We start from the raw sequence: 24,247 nt of genomic DNA on the forward strand, positions 1-24,247 counted from the left end.
AGGTTTGGACAGATAATATGTTCTGGTTAACAATCGATGTTGAATCACTTTATCCTTCGATACCACATACGAGTGGGGTGGAAGCCATCAAAAAAAATTCTGACTGAAGATACAACAGTTACACCCAAAATGAGTAAGTTCATATTAGACAGCATTCGTTATATCCTTACCCATAACTATTTTGAATTTGGAGGGAAGTACTATCGCCAAACCCACGGAACCGATATGGGTACAAAATTTGCACCATCTTATGCCAATCTGGTGATGGCCGTGTGGGAGGAGCAGCTTATCTACCAGTCCGAATTTTACCCAAAAATAGGATTTTACCAGCGTTATATAGATGACCTACTACTGATCTGGCAGGGTGACCCGTCAGAAATCGACAGCTTCATGGCTCACCTACACAACAACTTGTTTGGCTTCAAATTCACGTTTAAGACAAACAAAGAAACCATGGATTTCCTCGACCTGGTACTAATGGGCGTACCAGGACAAAAGATCACCACTAAGACCTATTTCAAGGAAGTCGATGCGAATAGCTTTATTCCACAAACAAGCTGCCATCTACAAAGATGGAAGGAAGATGTCCCATATACTCAATTCCTTAGACTGAGAAAAAACTGCAGTAGCGATGCTGATTTTTGGAGTCAGTCTGAAATCCTAGAAAAAAGATTCCTCGAAAGAGGATATAACCCTTTGAAACTAAAGGAAGCACAATGTAAAGCTTACAACCGGGAGAGAGATGACCTGATAAGTAACACACGAGGCAAGAAGAATCCTTCAGATAATAAGGTCAGACCCTTCGTTACACAGTTTAACAGGGAAAATATCCAAGTGAAAAAAGTGTTGGAAAAACATTGGGATATCCTATTAAAGGACCCAATACTGGGACCTACCCTCCCTAAAAAACCTCTGGTAACATTCCGAAGAGCTACCAACTTAAAAAGCATCCTGGCTCCGAGCAAACTCAGAGATATAGCTCCTAAACCTCCGGAGAATCAGATCTTTTTAAGTACACTTAACCGCTGCATACCCTGCAATAAATGCATTTGCTGTAGATACATGGACAAGAAGTCGTTTAGCCACAAAACAAGTATGCATAAAAACTACAAATTGAATGCCAGCTGTACGTGCATAACCACCTATGTAGTCTACAAGATTGTCTGTGGATGTGGCCTTGTATATATAGGTAAAACCAAAAGGCCATTAAAAATTTGCATACAAGAACATATGCGGAATATTAAAAACAAATTCATGTAGCATAGTCTCTCAAGACACTTTCTTGACAAACACGACTCAAAAATAGAAAAGGATAATTTCAGGTTCACAGTAATTGAACACATCAAAACAGATCCAAGAGGTGGTGATCGAGAACTAAAACTGGCCAAACAGGAAAGTTATTGGATCTATGTGCTAGATTCGTTGATCCCGAAAGGGCTCAACGAGAACATAGATATAGTCTCATTCTTGTAAAGTACTGTAATAATACCTTCGGTAAAAAGGGTAATATACCTGTTTTAATTTAGAAGCCCATTATTCTTATATTATGGGTCTTTAACCATCTTTCTGAGGTCTATTAAGTGCCAATTAAGTACAGAGTTATATTAATTATGTCCATAAATGTCCTAAAATGCCCAAAAAATACTATTTGTAACACAGAAATGTGCCCCCCTTATGGGAGGGTTTTTCAGCCCCCCTTTGTTGAATCTCTTTTTCGTTACATTATTCTTATACTGTGATTTATATTTGATGACAACTAAGAGGATGTCTTGATTCATCTAATATTTTACAGCGTGTAATACTTTACAGTGGAAATATTGTATCTTAAAATGTACATTCCAAGGATATGGCTCAACCAGCGTTACTCTATATAAACACTGTCCCCATACCCACATCATAATAAGAAATCCCCATTAATGAGATTAAATCCACAGTAATTGCTAAAAACTAGAAACAAATGTAATTTAAAGGACGGTTAAATATAGAATATTACCCCACCACACATTATTTCACATCACTACACAAATATGGTCACATATCTATGTGTACACTAAATTAGGGGACCACTAATCCCTATAAATGGGAACTTAATATAAGAAGAATTCACTTGTATTCACACTCCAGCTAGATTAATTAGACACATATAGTTATAATGACTCACCATAGTAACACTAAATGTAACACATATATCTACACATCAGTCACATACCAGCTAGGAACACACATTCAGGGAATTGCGGGGAAGCTATTAGTTACACATCCCTATTCAGCTGGGAATTGCGGGGAAGCGATTATTTGATACACCCCATATATATATATATATATATATATATATATATATATATATATATATATATATTGTGACCTATCACATATATATATTTATAAATATAGAAATCCCCATAGAAGATTCACCATAGCGCTATCTAATTGTATACATATTAGCCTGTCACACTGTGCGCGCTGTATACTATTAGCCTTCACTGGGAACCTTATATCAGGGAAGTGCGGGGAAAGATTTAACAATGCACACATAGATTTTCATGCTATTCACCACGCTTATGTGGTGAACCGCATTACGTTTTATCGCACATATATATATAAATATAGGAAACCCCTAGTGATGACTCATTGTAGCACTACTAAAGTCTGACACGAATCAGCCTGCTGTTAGTACCGTGCGCGACATATACTCGCAATAGCCATCACTGGGAACTGTTATTCTGGGATGAGCGGGGAAAACATTGAAGCACACACTTAGATCGCTATGCGGTTCATCGCGCTGATATAGTGAACCGCATAATAATGGAAGTATGGGGACAGTTATTGAAGGAAACACAGCTGCGCCCGGGTATACATGACTTCCGCCTGAACAGGAAGTAGACAGGTGGAACGCACACGAGCGGGCATGCGTTCCACCACTTTTGGTGTAACATTACAGACTAACTATATGCACTTATCTATACATATACCGATAGGGCTTCATGAGAGGAATTAATACACCAGCCCATAACATAAATGCGTTAGAAAAACGGGTCATATGGCTCTATATTGCACTAATGAATACCGGAAGTTAATCTGGGTGCATTTCCCTATATATAGGCTCCATTGCTCACTAGGCAAGTACTACCAGCCAGTGAAGGCGCTACTGAAAACTGCTACATTGTGGTGAGTCTATATCTTTGGAATCCTTGTGGTTACTTTGTTGAGTAACACCCTGTAACATATTCTAACACATTGTTAGAAAACTTGTTTATGAGCATATATGCATATTTTAAATGATGTACAAGTGCAAGCAAATGCATTAATTGACCTATATGAATCTGGCTAATGTGAAATTCTCAAAAAATTAGCAATTTAAATTACATTGCTCCCCTCCCCCCTAATTTTATGGTCTAAGGTGAATTTCACCAATATAACCAATCCATTTCTTTAGGTGATTTTTTGTGAAATCAAGTACTCCATCTGTTTGATTTTCCCATTGGTGTTGAAAAATTAAACCTACGTTGATACGGTACGTTCACTATAAATCTCCCCCCTCTACTTTGAATTAGTGGCTTACATTAGTGGCTTACATTATTTGCTAATTTGGTGCTATGCACTTCTTTTAGATTGAGTGAGTTCTACTCCTGACAATCGTTTTATTCTCTCTATACAAGGCCGGTATAGCCTTTATCCATCTTGCCCACCCTATCGGTACGTGATTATTTCCCTACCCCCTACTTGGAATCATTTACTTTACACTAGTAATTGATGTAATTGTTATATAGGAATGGTGAAATCCTACAATTAAGGACCACATCCACCCACATCCGACCAAAAAGGTTTCTGCACATTAATTCACCTTCTATTCGGTATGTTTCATATATTGGTTGTTACACCTAACTAATCCGACCCACTAAATATAATTAATTAATTACCATATCTGTCATTTAGAATGATCTTCAGAACTACATAACTCAGGACCACACCTATATATATATATATATATATATATATATATATATATATATATATATATATATATATATATATTCTACTGAACGGATCCTATATAAAAAGCCACCTGCTATTGGTAGGTTAATATATTTGACAATCCGTTCCATCTATTTCTATTAATTATTTTGATTGAGTAATTAATTATTATGTATGTCATCTAGAATTATTTCTAGTGCTTCCAGCGTCTACAGACCTGATATCTATTAACCCAAAGGAATTCTTCCCCTGAACCTTCTAATAGGGGTATGTCAATTAAATGAAATTAAATGAAATTTTTGAAGTTAAATAATGTTGGCCACGGATTAAATGATCTAATTAAATATTTTCAGACCTAAATATCTTTGCTATCCGCAGATCTACACCCACATCCTATCACCCAGCCTATTTTGGCTTAAACCCTACATCTGGGTATGTAGTCTGGCCTAAACGCCAGCCCCCCTCCCTTTTTATCCTCCTCTTGCTTGCTCTTCATGTTGTTTTGCCATCATTTGTAATCTATGGTTATTTTAATGATTTTAGATTTTACCCTGTACGAATTCTAAAAGTTGATCAAATAATATACTTGAAAATCATTCTGGTATGTATCTTAAACTAAAAGATATACTTGCCATATGGATATTGATATGATGAAATTCAATACTGAAAGTACACCCTTTATTTTCCTTTCTGTACCATTTCTAGTTTTACCCCTGATGAAGTCGTTCTGACGAAACGCGTTGGGTTTCAATAAAGAACTTTTTTACCTTGAACAGATTGGCACGTCTCATTCGGGAAAGGGACAAATATCAACTGTCACTACACCAATTGTATCAGTGTTGTATATTGTATTGAAGTAACTAGGTGGTACATTCTTCAGCGCTCTCCGATAAAAAACCCCTTTTTGTTACCTAAGGTGGTATCGAAGTTTCACCTTAATCAGGAAATTGCCTTATCCGCATTTTATGCGGATCCAACTACTCCTGAAGAAGAATTATTGCACTCGTTAGACTTGGTCAGGGCCATTTCTATATATCTTCAAAGAGTACAAGGTATTAGAAAGTTCAAATACTTGTTTATAATACCAGAAGGACCAAGAAAAGGAATGGTCCTATCTAAACAGACTTTAGCTTGATGGATCAGAAGTCTCATTTCGTTTGCTTATGAACAAGAAGGAAAGCCAGCTCTTCAGATTGTTAAAGCACACTCGACAAGAGCTATGGCGGTATCATGGGATAGGAAGGCTCAAGCATCAATGACAGACATCTGCCAAGCTGCTACCTGGTTGTCTGTACATACATTCACAAAGCATTATGCTTTGGATATTCCTTCTGCCCACTTTGGGGAAAATGTGTTAGAGTGCCATGAATAAATTATGATTGCATTGATTAAGTTTCCCTCCCTTTCTTGCTTTGGTATGTCCCTAAGTATGGCTGCCATGGGATCGTAGAAGAAACCAGCGAATTATACTCACCGATAATTCCATTTCTTCGTAGAGATCCATGGCAGCCTCAAGAAAGATCCCTCCCATATGGAAGTTGTGATTTTTTTTTTCTCTGGATCATAAGAGGAGACATTCAAAAGACACAGAGGAAGGGGAGGAATAAGGGGAATATCTGTAAGTATGGCTGTCATGGATCTCTACGAAGAAGTGGAATTATCGGTGAGTATAATTCGCTGCCTTCTTTTGGATTAGCAGAGACTGAGCCAGTTTCTTCTAAGTCAGACTCTGACGCTGAGTTTCAGGTGCAGTGACTGAGAGGTGGATCCTCCTCTGTGCACAGTACCCCTTTTGATAGTTTTTCCCTGTAAATTATGCTGTAAGCTCTGAACAGAGGCAGACAATGAACCCCACCAAGAGAGCTCCACAGCAAGGGGAGAGCAAAGCCGACTGAGCCACAGGTGGCATCACAGACTGCGGGGTGGTGCAGAGGATAATCTTCCAGTTTTGCCATTATCTGTGTCATAGACACTGCCCAAGCCGGCTCCTAAGAGGAGGTTGAAGCTGAGGGCTGCTTGTGTGCTGTGAAGCAGCTTGCATACAAGCCATCCTGCACTTTATAGAGACAAGCCAGCAACACAGACTATATATGACAGTAACAATGGAGCCCCTGTCTCTTACCTGGGGCTTACCCCCGGAAGACACAATGCAGGACCTATGTACACTATTGAGATTATTTTGCGCCAAATGGTACAGTGTCGAAAATTAGTTTAACAGCCACACTGTAGTAGCAACTAACTGGGGCCAGGGGGAAACAAACCCACAGACAAAAGGTTGTCAGAGAGAAGCAAAACTGACCCTCTGCCCCACATAGCACACAGTCACATACAATGCGGTATGCTAGCATAGCTCAACTATCCAAAGCCCAGAGGGCTGGTAGTAGCAGCAATGTGTACCCTGACACCTGAATATGGAGATGAGGTACACAGGGGACAGGAGTCCACACTCCAGAAGAACGCAATTGCTGCAAACACACATTGCCCACACCATTCTGGGCAATCTACTCAATAAACCGAGCCCTGAGGCTGGAAGGAGGGAAACTGGTGCGACCTGTCCTGTTATGGAGGAGAGGCACACAGGGGACAACCAAACTCTCAGCGCGCTGCAGCCTGCCAGACTCAGCAACAGTGGCCGCTCCGCATTTGAGGCAGGAAGGAGAGGATGGAGGAAGCCAGCGGCAGGAAACATCTGTGAGGAAACGTGCGCCATTTGGCCATGGGAGGTGCTGATGGGAAGATCTCTAATACCTGTACTAAGATCCCCCAGGGAAATTGCCTCATGGTAAGTCAGTAATGTTGATGGGGATCCGGTAGCTACCGGGCATCCCTGCTACTGACACTATGCGCTCGGGGCTCTTATCCCTGTCGGTCCAGTGGAGAATTGATGTATCCAAATGCCCGCTTGTCAGTGCAGCCCGGCTGTCCCCACAAAGGAGCTGCCAGCCGCTGAGTGTCTCTCACGCAGAAGACGCTAAACACCTTACCTCAACTTCGGGGGCATCTGGTTGCGGGTCCCTTGCCCACGGACCGGCCGATATCACACACGCAGTTGCAATCGGCAGTAATGAGTACACCTGCTGAATGACCTGGGAAATGTGTCCGTGAGTAATGAGTGCATCTGCCAGGTGACGGGAAATGTGTCGGTGAGTAATGAGTTCACCTGCAGGGTGACCTGGGAACATGTCAGTGAGTAATGAGTGCACCTGCAGGGTGACCTGGGAACATGTCAGTGAGTAATGAGTGCACCTGCAGGGTGACCTGGGAACATGTCAGTGAGTATTGAGTGCACCTGCTGGGTGACCTGGGAAAGATGTCAGTGAGTAATGAGTGCACCTGCAGGGTGACCTGGGAATGTGTCAGTGAGTAGTGGGTGTACCTGTGTGACCGAAATGCAAATGGGTTGGGGTGCTGAAGACTGAGTATGAGAGCCACTGGCAGACACAGTAATAATTATGACTGGACGCTGCTACTAGTTTAGCACAACCTCTGTTACCTTTATCTGTGATCACCAAACTCGCTGCTCATTAATGATGTGTTTATTGGTAACACCACCTGGTATACAGCTACTATGGGGGAAATTTACTAAAGGAAATTTGTAAAAAATAGGTGTATTTGTATCCAGAAATACACTTATTTTTTACATTTACTATCCCGAAAACACCAATATTGGTTACAATCTCTCATTTCTCCTCGCATCTTGTCATTAACCCCGCAGCCACCAGCACATGCAATTTAGTTATTCACAGCAGCCATGGTTACCTGATACTCGTCCATTTGGCAGCAGCAAGAGGCTGTCCGCCTCCACTTTCAGACTCTTCCATTGGCCCGCTCATACTATATGTAATCCCTCCTAGCCCTCCCACACTCACACACCCCTGTGACCAAGCCTAAACGCGAAACACGTGTCAGGACACACGTGGCCACGCCCCCACCACTCCCACCAATCCGTTCCATCGTTTTTCTCAACCCGGCGCAGCAGCACGGACAGTGCAGTCATCAGCGGGTACTCCAGCCTCTCACCTCCTCCCCCTGGATCTGACAGCAGCGATACCATTGCCGGCTGCGGCCGGCTTAGGTAACGGGGCAAACCCCCATACCCTGGTCTCCCACATGACGGGTATATCGCACACAGTGCTTATCTCGCTGACACCTATACGGGGATCCCAGCTCAGTGGATAAATTGTTTGTGCACTGTATATGCCCCATATATGCTCTGTATATGTTTGTTATAAACACTGACGGCACATATATTCTTTGAAAACCAAAACACAGACCGTTAATAGCCTTCAATTGCATACTTAGATGGTGATTAAGTTAATAACTCTCATATGTGTCAGTCGTATACAAAGTATATACTTTTTGTTTCATTTATTTGCTTTTCTGTATAGAATAGTATCTTTCATCTTGAATAACACCCAGATACTTAACCCTGCACTCCCAGTTTGTGACATATCTGCTATCACAGGATAGCAATTGATAGTATCTGATCTGTTCATGTGTATGCTCCCTGCTATTTGGATACAGACTATTTGATTGTTTCCACTATACATCTGTGTGAATATTTGCTCAGGGCTTGATGTGCCATAAAAAGTATCATGCAGCACCCATAACCACCAGTAAGGTCACCTGGGAGACCTATGTGCCCTTCTCAATGAGTGCGACATATATTACTAAAAGGACCTAATCACAATTGTTCAGAGTCCTATTATCCCATTCAATATTTGGATTCCCCGGTGGGCTTTTGGTGTTCAGAGTAATAAATACACGGACACCAGGAACAACTCTTTTTCCCATCTTGGGACCGTGGGTACATTTATTCATTTTTTCCAGTTTTTAAAATACATTTTTCTGAATATATATCCCCACATTCCCTTGTCTTTTTCATCTTAGAGGAAGCTATCGCATGACCCTCTGACTCTCATCAAATTATCCAATGCTAGCATGATGATTGACAGCAGAGATGAGGATGAGGTTTGTTAGCACCTCCTTCAATTGCTAAACTATTTAATCTCGTGGCTCTCTCATTCACCCAGTCTGTGCGAGCACCCCTGCAATGCTCAAATGGTAACAGGGTTGCTCTGCTCTGAACTGTCTGAACAGCAGAAGCTCACCTTGGCTCATCCACCTTATTGACATCGGAATCAACCAGGCAGGGTTATACAGCCATACCTCACTGGACCGCCTGTAACCCATCCGAATACAGCAGCTAAGCAGTGATAGGCTGGATTAGTACCTGTATGGGAGACCTATAGGGAATATCCAGTGCTGTATTTAACTACTGGAACAGTATGCATGTCGGTACCGCTGAGGTGCAGCCACAACCTCTTTGACCCATCCCTTCTCTTTTCCTCTCTTTAGAACCGGATTCATTTAGCACCGGATACCCACCAATGCCGACACTGTAGTGGACAACGTAGTGGTGGTGGGCTGTGACCAGTGTCTTATTTTGTTTGCCAGAACTATATTATATATAAAATTGTTATCAGGCAAACAATATCGTAAACATTTTCGCTCTTGTTGCATTTTTTTAGTAATTGACCGAATTATCGGCGGGAGTTCTTCACTAATTTTGGACTCCAAAAGATATACACAAGGTGTGTCGACATAAGTATACATAGCAATTTATTTTAAAAAGCTTAATATTAAAAGTTACGTTTTATTCAACGCCATCTATACATCCATTATACCTCTATAAATACTATATAAAGCGTGCCCCAAAAACCTATTGGTTCTTCTTCAGTCTTCTCTCATAGACTACCCCCCTTTCAGTATCCCGAAAATACGGCAATTCGTATCGATAGCACATCAATACGACTACGAATTGCCGTATTTTTGGGATAGTAAATGTCAAAAATAAGTGTATTTCTGGATACAAATACACCGATTTTTACACCGATTTTTTACAAATTTCCTTTAGTAAATTTCCCATGTGTCTCATGTTATATATGTACAGATCCTGCCACATAGCATCAGACACCTGCATCTGCCCTGTGGGAACACATTATCTTCCAGCTCTGACCCCAGTGAGAGAGTAACAGATCCCACATTATGGGGCTCATGTGGAGGTGGCCGGGAGTTGTGTCTAAGTACCGGATGCCAAATGGGATCCATAAAGCTGCATGGTGCTGGGCTCGTGGGCTGTGAGTACCACGGAATGTGGCCGGCTCGGCAACCCCAGCACATGCACCTCGTACATAGATGTCCGAGGTATGATAAGAGGCGAGAGTCATAGTGATGGCCCAAATATCAGTATACACCACACACATTACAGTACAGGTTCACAGTATATTTAATACATATATAATGCAGATAAGTTATACAAAACAAAAAGCAGTTACAACAATGAGGTAATATGACTCAGTAATACATATACCAGCTGCTGTCCCATATACAGTCAGACTAGGAGACAGTGGGGCAGATGTATTAAGCTTTAACAAGAGATAAATCCAGGGGTGATAAGGAGAGATAAACGCCCAGCCAATCACCTGCTAACTGCCATGTTACAGGCTGTGTTTGAAAAAAGTCAGTAACGAGCTGATTGGCTGGACGTTTATCTCTCCTTATAACCCTTGCATTTATCTCTTGTTAAGGCTTAATACATCTGCCCCACTGAGTCTTATTGCACACTGATTGCTCAGGTCACTGTAACCATGGGAATACATCACAGCAGCAATAGAACTGTAACATTAGCATAAATGGTGCATTCAGCCAATCAGACGTGACCATCGGCCTTACATGTGTGTAACATGCACCAAGGTGGAGACAGTAGGCATTACACGAATTGGGAGTCCATATCAACATTGACACCAAACATTTTTTTTAAATGTATGTAGCACTTTTTATGTCAATATTTTGACCATTAAACTTTCCTATGCCGACCTTTGGTGTAGACTTTTTGACTGGCTATCTAGACACCGTCTATCTAATAATCCACACTAAATCAGCTCATTGAAAAAGGGATTTTTTTAAGAATTTACCGTTCAAATCCCTTTCTCTGATATGGTCCTGGTGACACAGCTCAACATTGGGATGTAGGAGGGTCCGTAGGAGCCAGGCACCTATCCTAAAGCTTTTAGAGAGGTAGGCTCCTCCCATCGCATCCCAGAATCCTCAGTTCAACTTTTAAAGCCCACTGGAATACATTAACTCAGCACAACGCCTGAACATATTATATGCACAAAACATTAACTTAACCATTATAACATGACACATCAAGAAAACGGCAATACTTACTGAGCGTAAGGGAGGGATCGCTGTGTCACCAGGACCATATCAGAGAACGGGATTCGAACGGTAAGTTCTTACAAAAATCCCTTTTTCTCTTTCAATGGTCCTGGTGACGTTCAAGAGCCGGTCCTTTGGGAGGGTACGCTCAGGTCTGCAGCTCTCATCACTGCTCGCCCGAATGATGCATCCTCCGATGCAAACTCATGGAACCTGTAGAATTTGGCAAAAGTGTGAACAGATGACCAAGTGGCAGCCCTGCATACCTGCTCCGCTGTAGCCCCATGGCGCACCGCCCAGGAGGTAGCAACCGACCTGGTGGTATGTGCGTTTATCCTGGCAGGTACAGGCCTACCAACCTTAGTATATGCAAAAGCAATAACTGATCTAAGCCACCTAGCAATGGTCTGTTTTGAAGCGGGCCAGCCTATTTTGTGTACATCGTACAACACCAGCAAAGAATCCGTTTTGCACAAATCCTTAACTCTGTCCACATAAATGCGCAAAGCGCGATCCACATCCAAATTCCTTAATTTGTCCCTTTTCTTGGAACCCTCAGGGGGTTGAAATACAGGAAGAACAATATCCTGGTTTAAATGAAAAGAAGAAACCACTTCAGGCAAAAATGTAGGTACTGTTCTCAGGACAGCCCTATCGTCATGAAAAATCAGAAAGGGAGGCTTACAAAACAATGGGCCTTATTCTAGTTCACTCTTTCTGTCAAAATCCTTCTTAAGGTGCCCATACACGTTACAATTATTGTATACAATATTGTATACAATATCGCATCTCATTGCAGATCGGTTTTGCGATGAGATGAGATATAGTACAAAAAGTATGTGCTACACATACTTTTTATACTAGATCTCATCTTATCTGATCTCATCGCAAACCCGAGATGCGATATTGTATACAATAATTGTAACATGTATGGGCACCTTTAAATGGATAAAACCACGTGCACTGCAGGTGGGGCAGATGTAAAATGTGCAGAGAGAATTAGATTTGGGTTATTTTGTTTCTGTGCAGGGTTAATACTGGCTGCTTTATTTTTACACTGCAATATAGATCTCACTTTGTAGTAAAACCCCGCCCAAATCTAATTCTCTCTAGAAATTTTACATCTGCCCCACCTGCAGTGCACATGGTTTTGTCCATCTAAGAAGGATTTTGTCAGAAAGAGTGAACTAGAATAAGGCCCTATGTTCCCAACTCTGAAACTCTCTTTGCAGAGGAAAAAGCTAACAAAAAGGCTAATTTCCAAGTTAGAAATTTTAGGTCACCCGACCTTAACGGTTCAAAAGGAGGTTTATGAAGAACTTCCAACACCAAGGACAAATCCCATGGTGCTACAGGTTGTTTGTATGGAGGTTTTAACGTGGTAACCCCTTGAAGGAAGGTTTGTCCCTCTGGAATAATAGCCACTCTTTTTTGAAAGAAAATAGATAAGGCTGAAATCTGAACCTTAGGAGACTGAAGACTCAGTCCTGAAGAAAAACCGTCCTGTAGAAATTCAAGAAAGTTAGTCAACTTGAATCTAGCCTTCTGCTGCTCACACCATCTAATATAAGTCTTCCAGACTCTGTAATAATTTGCTCAGGACACCGACTTCCTAGCCTTAATCATAGTACTTATCACCGCCTCAGAGAATCCTTTGTTCTTTAAAATGACGGTTTCAATAGCCAGGCCGTCATAGTTAGTCGAGCTAAATCCTGAAGGAAGAATGGATCTGGTCTTAGAAGGCCTGGCCACAGAGGTAGACGCCACAACTCTACCGATAGTCTCCGAATGCTTGGATACCAAGATCTCCTCGGCCAATCTGGTGCTATCATTATGACAGCATTCCTTTGGGATTTGATCCTCTTCAGTACCCTGGCTATCATTGGAAAAGGTGGAAATATGTATGCGCCAGTCTCCCTGTCCAAGGAACCGTCATAGCATCCACTGCTGACACCAGTGGATCCCTTGTCCTGGAAAATAATCTGGGCACTTCATGATTGAATCTGAACGCCATTAAATCCACCTCCGGGAGTCCCCAACGAGCCACAATCTCTTGAAACACCTGAGGATTCAACGCCCATTCTCCTTAAGAAGTCTGCTTGCACATTCCGAACTCCTGGAATGAACACTGCCGACAAGGCCGGAATATTCTGTTCTGCCCAAATCAGAATCAGTGACACTTCCCGCATTGCCATCCTGCTGCTTGTGCCCCCTTGATGATTCATGTATGCCACCGCCGTGGCATTGTCCGACTGGATTCTTATAGGAAGAACCTTTATCCTGTTCTCCGCCTGGGATAACGCCTTCCAAACTGCTCGAAGTTCCAGTACATTGATAGGGAGAAATGACTCCTCTCTGGTCCACAGGCTCTGAAGCCTCAAATCCAGAACTACAGCTCTCCAGCCTTTTAGACTGGCGTGGGTGGACACCACCAGTCAATCCCATGTCTGAAGAGGCCGACCCCACTGAAGGGAGTCAACGTCTGTCCACCATCTCAATGAGGACCTGGTTTCTGACGTCAGTTTCACTGACTGATTTCATGGTCTTTGGGTTCCCCGACCAACAAGTCAAAATGTTCCACTGAAAAGTTCGAGAATGGAACCTGGCGTACTGGAGAGTCTCGAAGGTCGCCACCATCTTGCCTAGCAACTTCAGGCATCTCCAAACTGATGGATCTGGTAATTCCAAGATCAATGTTACCAGTTGACAAATGTCCCTGGCCTTTGACTCCGGGAGAAACACCCAATGTAGATGAGTGTCCAATGGAACTCCCAAGAACTGAATCCTTTGGGATGGTACTGTCATGTTTCGTGAATTTGGTAAAGCACCAGCCGGAGTGTAACGGAGTCTGGGTGCTTTAATGTAGGGCTGTTGCATGAACGACAGACTGGAGTGAAGCAATTGAATTAATTAAATTAAACCTTTTTTAATGAAGATACTGCGGTACAAGATATGAATGATGGCACAATGAATTACTGTAGATATTGCTAAATTGGAAGAAGACAATAATAATAATATACATACAATGATACATATCATTTACAATAATAAACAATACTTATTGACAAAGCTTGAAGTTGATTGAGAAGTTGAATGATTGGATGATTGAATGAAAGATTGGATGAAGAAGGGAATGAGAACAAGATCAAGTCCAGTTGGAATCTGTGCTGAACGAGATCGTAGTTGCAGAACCAGGGATGCTGGACACGGATAATAACCGTCAGGAAGCGAGGATGAAGATGACACCCTTTGGGGGGGTTAACCTTGTCCTTGTCCTAATAGGCAGCAGAGGATTCCCGTGGACGATATGGTGGAGCAGTAGACAATCAGCAGGAAGATCAAGATAGACTTTCACCAAAAGACAATAGATGCCTGTAGTGGATACTACAGGGATAGGCAGGAATGTCCAATGATGCTAACGGGTGGACATCATTGTACTGACTGCAAGTCTGGCCCGACTAGTCAGTATTTAAGGGTTGAGCTAAGCAGTGATTGGCTGCACGTGTCACATCACACTTGGAGCCGCGCAGCATAGGCTGTGGAAACCAGGAAGATGGTTCCTGCCAGCTGCGGCGACAGAAACCAGCCGGCGGAGAACATACGCGGAGGCGCTGCAGCCGGCGCTTCCCAGCCTGAGGCCTAACATGATACGGACACCATCATGGCGGCTCGTGCCTCACGCCACCCGGAGCCCGCACACCACAACTGTCACCCGGCGGTGACAGAACGCAGACAGCGGCATGGGCATCACAAGCGGAGGTGAGCGCCATGACAGAGGGTAACACATCAGAGGTTTGTGGGACCAGGATACCACAGGGAGCCAGGGTAGCTGAGATGGTGGTCGTGACATGTACCAGATGAAACTTTTGAAAATTCAGCAGCCAGCCGTGATTCTGCAAAAACAGAATAGCCTCTGAACAACAGGTTGTCTAAATAAGGGATCACTATTATTCCCTTCAATCTGAGAACGGCCACCATAATGGACATGATGTTTGTGAATAATGACCAACGCGTTTCGCTCTATGGTAGAGCTTTTTCCGAAAAAAAAGCTCTACCATAGAGCAAAACGCGTTGGTAGACTGACCCCTTCCAATACCACTAAAACAGCTGCCAGAAGCCCTGAGAGACCGGACCAGCCTCCAGACTGAGTTCTGGCTACGACACTGGGAGATTACTAAAATCCAGCCTACAATATACCTATTTGGCATCAAGAATCAGGATCTGCCTGAGTAAGACGCAAGGAGCCAGCGGACTGCTGAGATGATGGCATAGGTCTCTGGGATTCTACCAAGACATCACTCTGTCTGTCCAGAAGCTGCACCAAAGCGTTCACTGACCTGCCTAGGGCACTGGCCCACGCGGGTTCAATCTGCTCTGCCCTCTGAGGTTCACTCCCCATGGGTCTCACAGCAGCGCAAGTATTACATAAGCCCCCCTTGGCCATCTGCTCAGGGACGCGCTCAGTGCAATAAGGGCTCCCTCCCCCAAAACCACAGCATGTTGCTCAGACATGATGAAAAGTGATATATATATACAGTGCATACAATGTACCAGCGATTATACAGGTTTAATGCACTCAGTCACTTAGCTGTCTGTTGGTTTCAGATGCGGGGAAACGATGCCCAGGAAATCCAAACACTCTGCCAGGATCTGTAAGCCAGCTCAGCTCCGCTGCAAGCGTTCTGAAAGGCGCCAAACACAGAGTGAGGGAAGAGACCAAAGTCCCTGCTGCTGCGGGGTCCGTGACTTTTGGCGCCAACCACCCCCAGTCAGCCGCTCCCTTGGTAGGATTTCCTAGTTCCAGTATCTCCCCCTCGACTGGGGACCACTTGGAACATGCCTGTAACAGCGCTGCTGTCCTCTCATATAGGAGCTCAGCGTGTAAGCTCTGCATAAAATGGCCACCGCCATCACGGAGCGCCTGTCCCCCATGATCCCCACCTAAACGTGAAGCCGGTTTCAGGACACTCCGGGGCCCAGGCAGCTTCTTAAAAGAAGCTGTAAGCGCTGCACAGGGAGGCCAGACAGCGTCTCCCTTGTGCACAGTGAGCTGACAGGACGCGCTTCTGTCAGCTCCTGCTGCGCTAGCAGAGTGAGGATTCACTATGAGAATCCTCACACTGTGCCTACCTAGCTAGAGAACAATTAATAAAATTCCCCTAACTACTCTAATTCTTCAGCTGCTCCTGCAGCTCTTTAGAATAGCACCCACTCCAGTGGGCACCTAACACGAACTGAAGAGTCCGGGATGCAGTAGGGGAGGAGCCTACCCTCTAAAAGCTTTAGGATAGGTGCCTGGCTCCTTCGGACCCTCCTACATCCCAGTGTTGAGCCGTGTCACCATGACCATTGAAAGAGAAATGTCTGCCGCCATAACGGAGCGCCCATCCCCCATGATCCCCACCTGCGTGGAGACGGTTCAGGGACACCCCGGGGCCCAGGCAGCCTCTTAAAAGAGGCTGATGGCGCTGCACAGAGAGACCAGACAGTGTCTGCTCCATGCATAGGACGCGCCTCTGTCAGCCCCTGCTGCGCTGGCAGTGTAAAGATTCTAATAGAATTCTCACACTGTTTCCTACTGAAGTATAAAATAAATAAAATCCACCTATCTCTAAATATTCGGCTGCGCAGCAGCCCCTTCAGCATAGCACCTACTCCGGTGGGCACCTAAAACAAACGGAGTATTCTGGGATGAGATGGGAGGAGCCTACCTCTCTAAAAGCTTTAGCATAGGTGCCTGGCTCCTGCGGACCCTCCTACATCCCAATGTCAGCTGTGTCACCAGGACCAATAAAAGAGAAATTATATTTTTGTGTGTGAATTTTCTGATGTCTATAAACAGCTGATTTCTCTGTAAACCATTTCCCACACTCAGAGCATGAAAATAGTTTCTCACCTGTGTGAATTTTCATGCGTAACAAGAGCTGATTTAATTGCAAAACATTTCCCACACTCAGTGCATGAATATGGTTTCTCACCTGTATGACTTTTCTCATGTGTAACAAGAGATGATTTCTGTTGAAACCATTTCCCACATTCAGAGCATGAAAACGGTTTCTCGCCTGAGTGACTTCTCTTATGTGTAAGTAGAGTTGATTTAATTGCAAAACATTTCCCACACTCAGTGCATGAAAATGGTTTCTCACCTGTGTGAATTCTCTCATGTTTAACAAGAGATGATTTCTGTTGAAAACATTTCCCACATTCAGAGCATGAAAACGGTTTCTCGCCTGAGTGACTTCTCTTATGTGTAAGTAGAGTTGATTTAATTGCAAAACATTTCCCACACTCAGTGCATGAAAATGGTTTCTCACCTGTGTGAATTCTCTCATGTGTAACAAGAGATGATTTCTGTTGAAAACATTTCCCACATTCAGAGCATGAAAATGGTTTCTCTCCTGTGTGATGTCTCTCGTGTGTAACAAGATTTGATTTCTGTTGAAAACATTTCCCACATTCAGAGCATGAAAACGGTTTCTCGCCTGAGTGACTTCTCTTATGTATAACAAAAGTGGATTTATTTGCAAAACATTTCCCACATTCAGAGCATGAAAATGGTTTCTCACCTGTGTGAATTCTCTCATGTGTAACAAGAGATGATTTCTGTTGAAAACATTTCCCACATTCAGAGCATGAAAATGGTTTCTCTCCTGTGTGAATTCTCTCGTGTGTAACAAGATTTGATTTCTGTTGAAAACATTTCCCACATTCAGAGCATGAAAATGGTTTCTCACCTGTGTGACTTCTCTCATGTATAACAAAAGTGGATTTATTTGCAAAACATTTCCCACATTCAGAGCATGAAAACGGGTTCTCGCCTGAGTGACTTCTCTTATGTATAAGTAGAGTTGATTTAATTGCAAAACATTTCCCACATTCAGTGCATGAAAATGGTTTCTCACCTGTGTGACTTCTCTCATGTGTAACAAGAGATGATTTTTGTGTAAAACATTTCCCACATTCAGAGCATGAAAATGGTTTCTCACCTATGTGACTTCTCTCATGTGTAACAAGTTTTGATTTCTGTTGAAAACATTTCCCACATTCAGAGCATGAAAATGGCTTCTCTCCTGTGTGACTTATCTTATGTCTAACAAGTTTTGATTTCTGTTGAAAACATTTCCCACATTCAGAGCATGAAAATGGCTTCTCTCCTGTGTGACTTATCTTATGTCTAACAAGTTTTGATTTCTGTTGAAAACATTTCCCACATTCAGAGCATGAAAATGGTTTCTCCCCTGCGTGAGTTCTCTGATGTATAGAACGCTTACCAAACTCAGAACTGGATGATATTGTATCATCTTTATGGTCTGTACTGTGTATAGTAAGATCTGATATATCAAAAGAAGGTTCCTCATGACTAGAAATATCTGCACTGTGAAATGTTGGGTGTATATTTTGGATAATAGATTTTTCTTCTGGAGAATCTTGTCTGATGTGATCTTCTATTATATAACCTGGAGACACAATGAGATCTCCCTCCAAGGTATTCCTGCTTGTGCGCCCATCTACTGGAAACAGATGAATGACAACAGACAGAATTGTTTACATTGTATGGAAGTCGAAATTGCATCTCTACTCCATTAAGGTATTACAACCGCCCTCTGCGCAATTCCAGTACGCCATTTGCGTCTTAGTAGCTTAAACGTAACTACCAAGGTCGGACGTGAAACATTAATGGGTAATTCTTATTGACATGTCCCCTCTTTTTTCTTTGTGTTTGTATGAAACCCCGAGAAAACTTGTTACAATTGCCGTCAACAGTTGCAAAGGTCAGTATAGTGAATCAATCACTATACATGACCTTAGAGATATCTAGTCTGTGTTATCTCCAGATTCTACATGTGAAGACATCAAACAAAAGGAACAATGAACTATAATCCCAGTAGAAACCGGTTTTCCCCTTATCCTCAAGACAAAGGACCACATAGCTCGGACGATACTCTCATGAACAGGAAGACGTCCCCGTGAAGCTGAGAGCCAATGAAGAGTTGCCCAAGCCCCTTTCCTTTACCCAATGACCATCCAGTTTGACCCCACACCCCCTTGCTTTAAAAGCCTAAACCCAGGATCGCTGAGCTCATATGTGATCTAGCCAGAACACATTGCCAGGATCTTGGGGGAATTCTTATCCGATCGTGGTCTCTGCTTCCTCTTGATGGTAATTGCTATTCCTGATATGTGCTAGATCCTATGTGTTAGCTGTGCCTGCATTTGCATCGTTTTGTAATACTGTTTTTGTTATAAGCTGTTCTCGATACCTTTATAGCTTGTATTGTGTGTTACCTTTTAATCATCTGCGTCCACTTTAGACTTAAATATATTGGGACACGGGGTCAGAGCCGTGATCTCCACATAACCAGTGTTTAATTCCATTATTTCTTTAGGAGTGTAACAGCGTATCAGACGCAGCACCAGCATTGATCATAATCAATTTGTCTATCGATTGGTATAGTTAGTATATCGCAGGTGGACTTAAGTCTATAACAATATACATTTTCTGTGAAAGCTCCGTGAGAGGCTCATACGCATGTGCGTCCGAGTTGCACGTGGAAGTGTAAGCGGGGCCTGCATTGTTATATCGTGTAAAGTATCGGTTGCTAAGGGTAACTGAATTATTGCTATAGAAGGTAACGCATACAGTGTAATTACACATTATCCACTGGTCTATTAATATTTAGATATTACCAATTGAGAAGCAAATGTGGTACTTGTTTCCTAGCACGGCCACCTTAACTTAACGTACACGACCAACGCGATGGACCCGATTTCCTTTGAAATCAGGTCCATTTTGCCGGCATTAAAATGGCACGCGACCGACTTGATCAACGCGATTTTGCCATAGGCTTCAATGTTAAATATTTCAAGTTCTAATCGCGTTCATCGCGTCCGTCGTGTGGCATTATAATGGCACAAGATGCGATGGACGCGATTTCACATAGGAAACAATGGGAAATGGGCCAATATGGACCATTTCTCATTGTATAAGCCCCCGTCATGGTTATTAATTAATGCCCCCCATTGTGTTCGCCACCCCACTATTGATGCCAACCTGAAGCGTGGCGAGCGTAGCGAGACCGCGAGGGGTGGCGGTACGCGTCCTCTGTCCTTTTCATACCCCTACTATCCACGTCGGTGTAGAGTTGAGAATATAAAGTGTGGCGAGCAGACGCGTATACCTGTGAAGTTATGCGCTTCCCCTCGAGGGGCTCGCTGCGCTCGCCACGCTTCGGGCTCGGTGGCTCGCTGCGCTCGCCACACTTTATATTCTCAACTCCACGCCGACGTGGATAGTAGGGGTATGAAAAGGTCGGAGGACGCGTACCACCGCCGCTCGCCACGCTTCGGGTTGGCGTCAATAGTGGGGTGGCGAACAAATTGGGGTCTGGGTACATTTATACATTGAATCCAATGTGAAATAGGGTCCCAGGGACCATTTTACATTGAAATCAATGTAAAAATCGGGTCAATCGCGTCGGTTCCATCGCATGCGATTTGGTCGCACACGATGCGATGACGCGATTTTTCCGACCCGATCAAAAAGGGGATTTTTGTAAGAACTTACCGTTCGAACCCCTTTCTCTGAGTCCAGTCCGGTGACACAGCTTCACATTGGGATGTAGAGGGGTCCGCCAGGAGCCAGGCACCTATGCTTCAATTCTTTGGAAGCAGGCTCCTCCCTTCTGCATCCCATCATGCTTCAGTTCAACTTCAAGAGCACACTAGGATACATAACTCAGAACAATGCCTGAACATCTTTTTTATGTAACATAACATAACATAACCATAACATGGTAACACATGAACGGTACACTTAACTGAGCGTAAGGGAGGGATCGCTGTGTCACCGGACTGGACTCAGAGAAAGGGGTTCGAACGGTAAGTTCTTACAAAAATCCCCTTTTCTCTTTCGTCCAGTCCGGTGACACAGCTTCACATTGGGACGTTCACGAGTCGGTCCTTTGGGAGGGTACGCTCAGACCAACAGTTCTCATCACTGCCCGTCCAAATGAAGCGTCCTCCGACGCGAACTCATGAAACCTGTAAAATTTGGTAAAGGTATGAACAGAGGACCAGGTGGCAGCCTTACACAACTGTTCTGCCGTAGCCCCATGGCGCACCGCCCAGGAGGAAGCAACCGACCTGGTGGTATGTGCATTTATCCGAGACGGAACTGGTCGACCTGCTTTACAGTAGGCAAAAGCAATGGTAGATCTCAACCACCGAGCGATGGTCTGCTTCGAAGCAGGCCACCCAACCTTATGCACATCATATAGCACCAAGAGCAAATCCGATTTTCGAATGTCCTTCACCCTTTCAATGTATATTCGCAAGGCGCGATTTTTTAACCCCCTCTGGGGGAGAAAACACCGGAAGTACAATGTCTTGATTCAGATGAAAAGACGACACTACCTTAGGTAGAAATTTAGGGACTGTTCGCATCACAGCCCTGTCATCATGAAAAATCAAAAAACGGTGACTTGCACGACAAAGCACCCAACTCAGACACTCTTCTGGCTGATGCAATGGCCAACAAAAAAGTAAGTTTCCACGTCACATACTTCAACTCCGCAGATCTTAATGGTTCAAAAGGAGGATTCTGTAACATGGATAAGACCAAAGACAAGTCCCAAGGCGCCACCGGCTGCCTGTAAGGAGGTTTAAGCCTAGCAACCCCTTGTAAAAAGGTTTGAACCTCAAGTAGCAAGGCTACTCTTTTTTTTTTTTTTTTTTTAAATATGGATAAGGCCGACAACTGCACCTTTAAGGATTGCAGACTAAGGCCTGATGAAAAACCATCCTGTAAAAAATTCAAAAGTCTTGATAATTTGAATCTTGACGTGTGAAGATTCTGTCTCTCACACCATCTGATGTAAATCTTCCACACCCGATGGTAATTAGCTGCAGACACCGGCTTACGAGCTCTCAGCATGGTCTGGATGACCTCATCAGAAAACCCCTTCTTTTTCAATAAGGAGGTTTCATAAGCCTCGCCGTTAAATTGAGACGACCTGGGTCCTCGTGAAGAAACGGTCCTTGGCTCAACAGGTCCTGTCGATGAGGAAGCCTCCAGGAATCCTTCGACAACCTCAGTACAGTGGAGTACCAAGACCTCCTGGGCCAGTCTGGAGCAATCAGAATTGCTCGTACCTTTTGACTCTTTATTTTCCTCAACACTCTTGGCAACATGGGAAATGGAGGAAAGATGTATACCATCTGGAAGTCCCACTGAACTGTCATGGCATCTACTGCCCAAGCAGAGGGATCCCTCACTCTGGAACAGAATCTCTGATCCTGACGGTTCGATCTTGTCGCCATCAGGTCTATGTCCGGAAGACCCCAACGACTCACAATCTCCTGAAAGATTTCTTGATGAAGGGACCATTCTCCCTCCTGAAGGGATTCCCTGCTGAGGAAGTCCGCTTCCACATTCCTGACTCCTGGAATAAATATCGCCGACAATGCTGGTACGTTTGTCTCCGCCCAGCTGAAAACCTTGGAGACTTCCGCCATCGCCATCCTGCTGCGAGTCCCGCCTTGATGGTTCAAATAAGCCACTGTTGTCGCATTGTCCGATTGTATTTTCAGCGGAGACCCTTTCAGCAAGGATTCCGCTTGGAGTAATGCATTTAGAACTGCCCTCAGCTCCAAAATGTTTATGGGTAGTCTCGACTCTTCTACTGACCAAAGGCCCTGCAATCTCAGATGAAGAACTACTGCTCCCCAGCCCCTTAGACCGGCGTCGGTCGTTATGACCAGCCAATCCCAGGACCTGAGAGATCTCCCCAGTTGCAAGTTCTCCACATCCGTCCACCACAAGAGGGACTCCCTGGACTCCGGTGACAGGGATAGAACTTCCATTTTCATTCTCTTGGCATTCCCTGACCAACGGCTAGGATGTTCCACTGGAAAATTCTGGAATGGAACCTGGCTAACTGTAAGGTGTCAAAAGTTGCCACCATCTTTCCTAGCAATCTCACACCCTGCCACACCGATGGTGTTGGGGCCTGTAGAATTTCCAAGACCATCAGTCGAATCTCTACCGCTTTGGACTCTGGGAGAAACACCCTGTGAAGATGTGTGTCTATGATCACCCCCAAGAACTTCAAGTTCTGTGTAGGTGTCAACTGGGATTTTGGTAGATTTAAAATCCAGCCCTGACTTTTCAAAAACTGTGTCGCCACTTCCAGGTGAACCTGTAACAATTCTGCCGACTCTGCTTTGAAAAGCAGATCGTCCAGATAAGGGATAACAATTATCCCCTTTAACCTGAGAGCTGCAGCCATGATGGACATCACCTTGGTAAATACTCTCGGAGCCGTTGTAAGTCCAAACGGAAGTGCTTGGAACTGCCAATGTCTTCCCCCGATTGCAAAGCGGAGTAAAGACTGGAAATCTGTGTGGATCGGGACATGGAGATATGCATCTCGAATATCCACTGACGCTAGGAACTCCCCAGACTCTATGCTCAAGAGCACTGACCTTAGAGATTCCATTCGAAAATGATCCACCCACAGATGAGCATTTAAAGATTTCAAATTTAGAATGGGCCTGAAAGACCCGTCTGGTTTTGGAACTAAGAAAAGTATCGAATAGAAGCCTTTTCTCCTTTCCTCTCGAGGGACAGGTATAACTACCCCTTTCTCCTCTAGAGATAAAGCAGCACCCAGAAGTGAAGCTCTGAGAGATGCGGTTTTCGGTAAGGGAGTGGGAAGGAATCTGTGAGGGGAGTGACCCCTGAGCTTTATTCGATATCCCTCTGAAACAATCGAGAGTACCCACGGATCCTCCGTGGTCACCCTCCAACTGTCCTGAAAGTGCAGGAGGCGACCCCCTACTCTGATTCCAGAACAGGGATTCTCCGCCCAGTCATGCAGAGGGCTTATCTTCCCCCTTGGCGGTATGCTTCTTAGCAAAGGCGCCAAACTTGGACTTAGACGCTTTACCCCTGCTGGCTTGGAAACGTCCACGACCTGACTGACCTCTGCCAGTAGCTCCCCCTCTAAAGGAGGGACGAAAGGACTGCTTAAACACTCCAAACTTTGAT

The 24,247-nt window shown here is 43.9% G+C and overlaps 2 protein-coding genes and 1 pseudogene across 6 annotated transcripts in view; 2 read left to right on the plus strand and 1 right to left on the minus strand.

Moving 5' to 3' along the window:
- Positions 1–24,247, plus strand: part of LOC146007513 (uncharacterized) — a 218,458-nt gene that overhangs the window by 43,286 nt on the left and 150,925 nt on the right. The gene's annotated exons all lie outside the window — the stretch shown is intronic.
- Positions 9,131–9,249, plus strand: LOC146011778 (5S ribosomal RNA; annotated as a pseudogene).
- Positions 10,552–24,247, minus strand: part of LOC146007515 (uncharacterized) — a 32,055-nt gene continuing 18,359 nt past the window's right edge. Inside the window, 2 exon segments of the mRNA XM_083145931.1 lie at positions 10,552–17,109; positions 17,111–18,710. Of these exon segments, the coding sequence (XP_083002057.1) occupies positions 16,956–17,109; positions 17,111–18,710 (1,754 nt within the window). The 3' untranslated portion in view covers positions 10,552–16,955.

This window comes from Crinia signifera, chromosome 6 (genome assembly GCF_055691185.1).
Source record: "Crinia signifera chromosome 6, ASM5569118v1, whole genome shotgun sequence".
Taxonomy (NCBI): domain Eukaryota; kingdom Metazoa; phylum Chordata; class Amphibia; order Anura; family Myobatrachidae; genus Crinia; species Crinia signifera.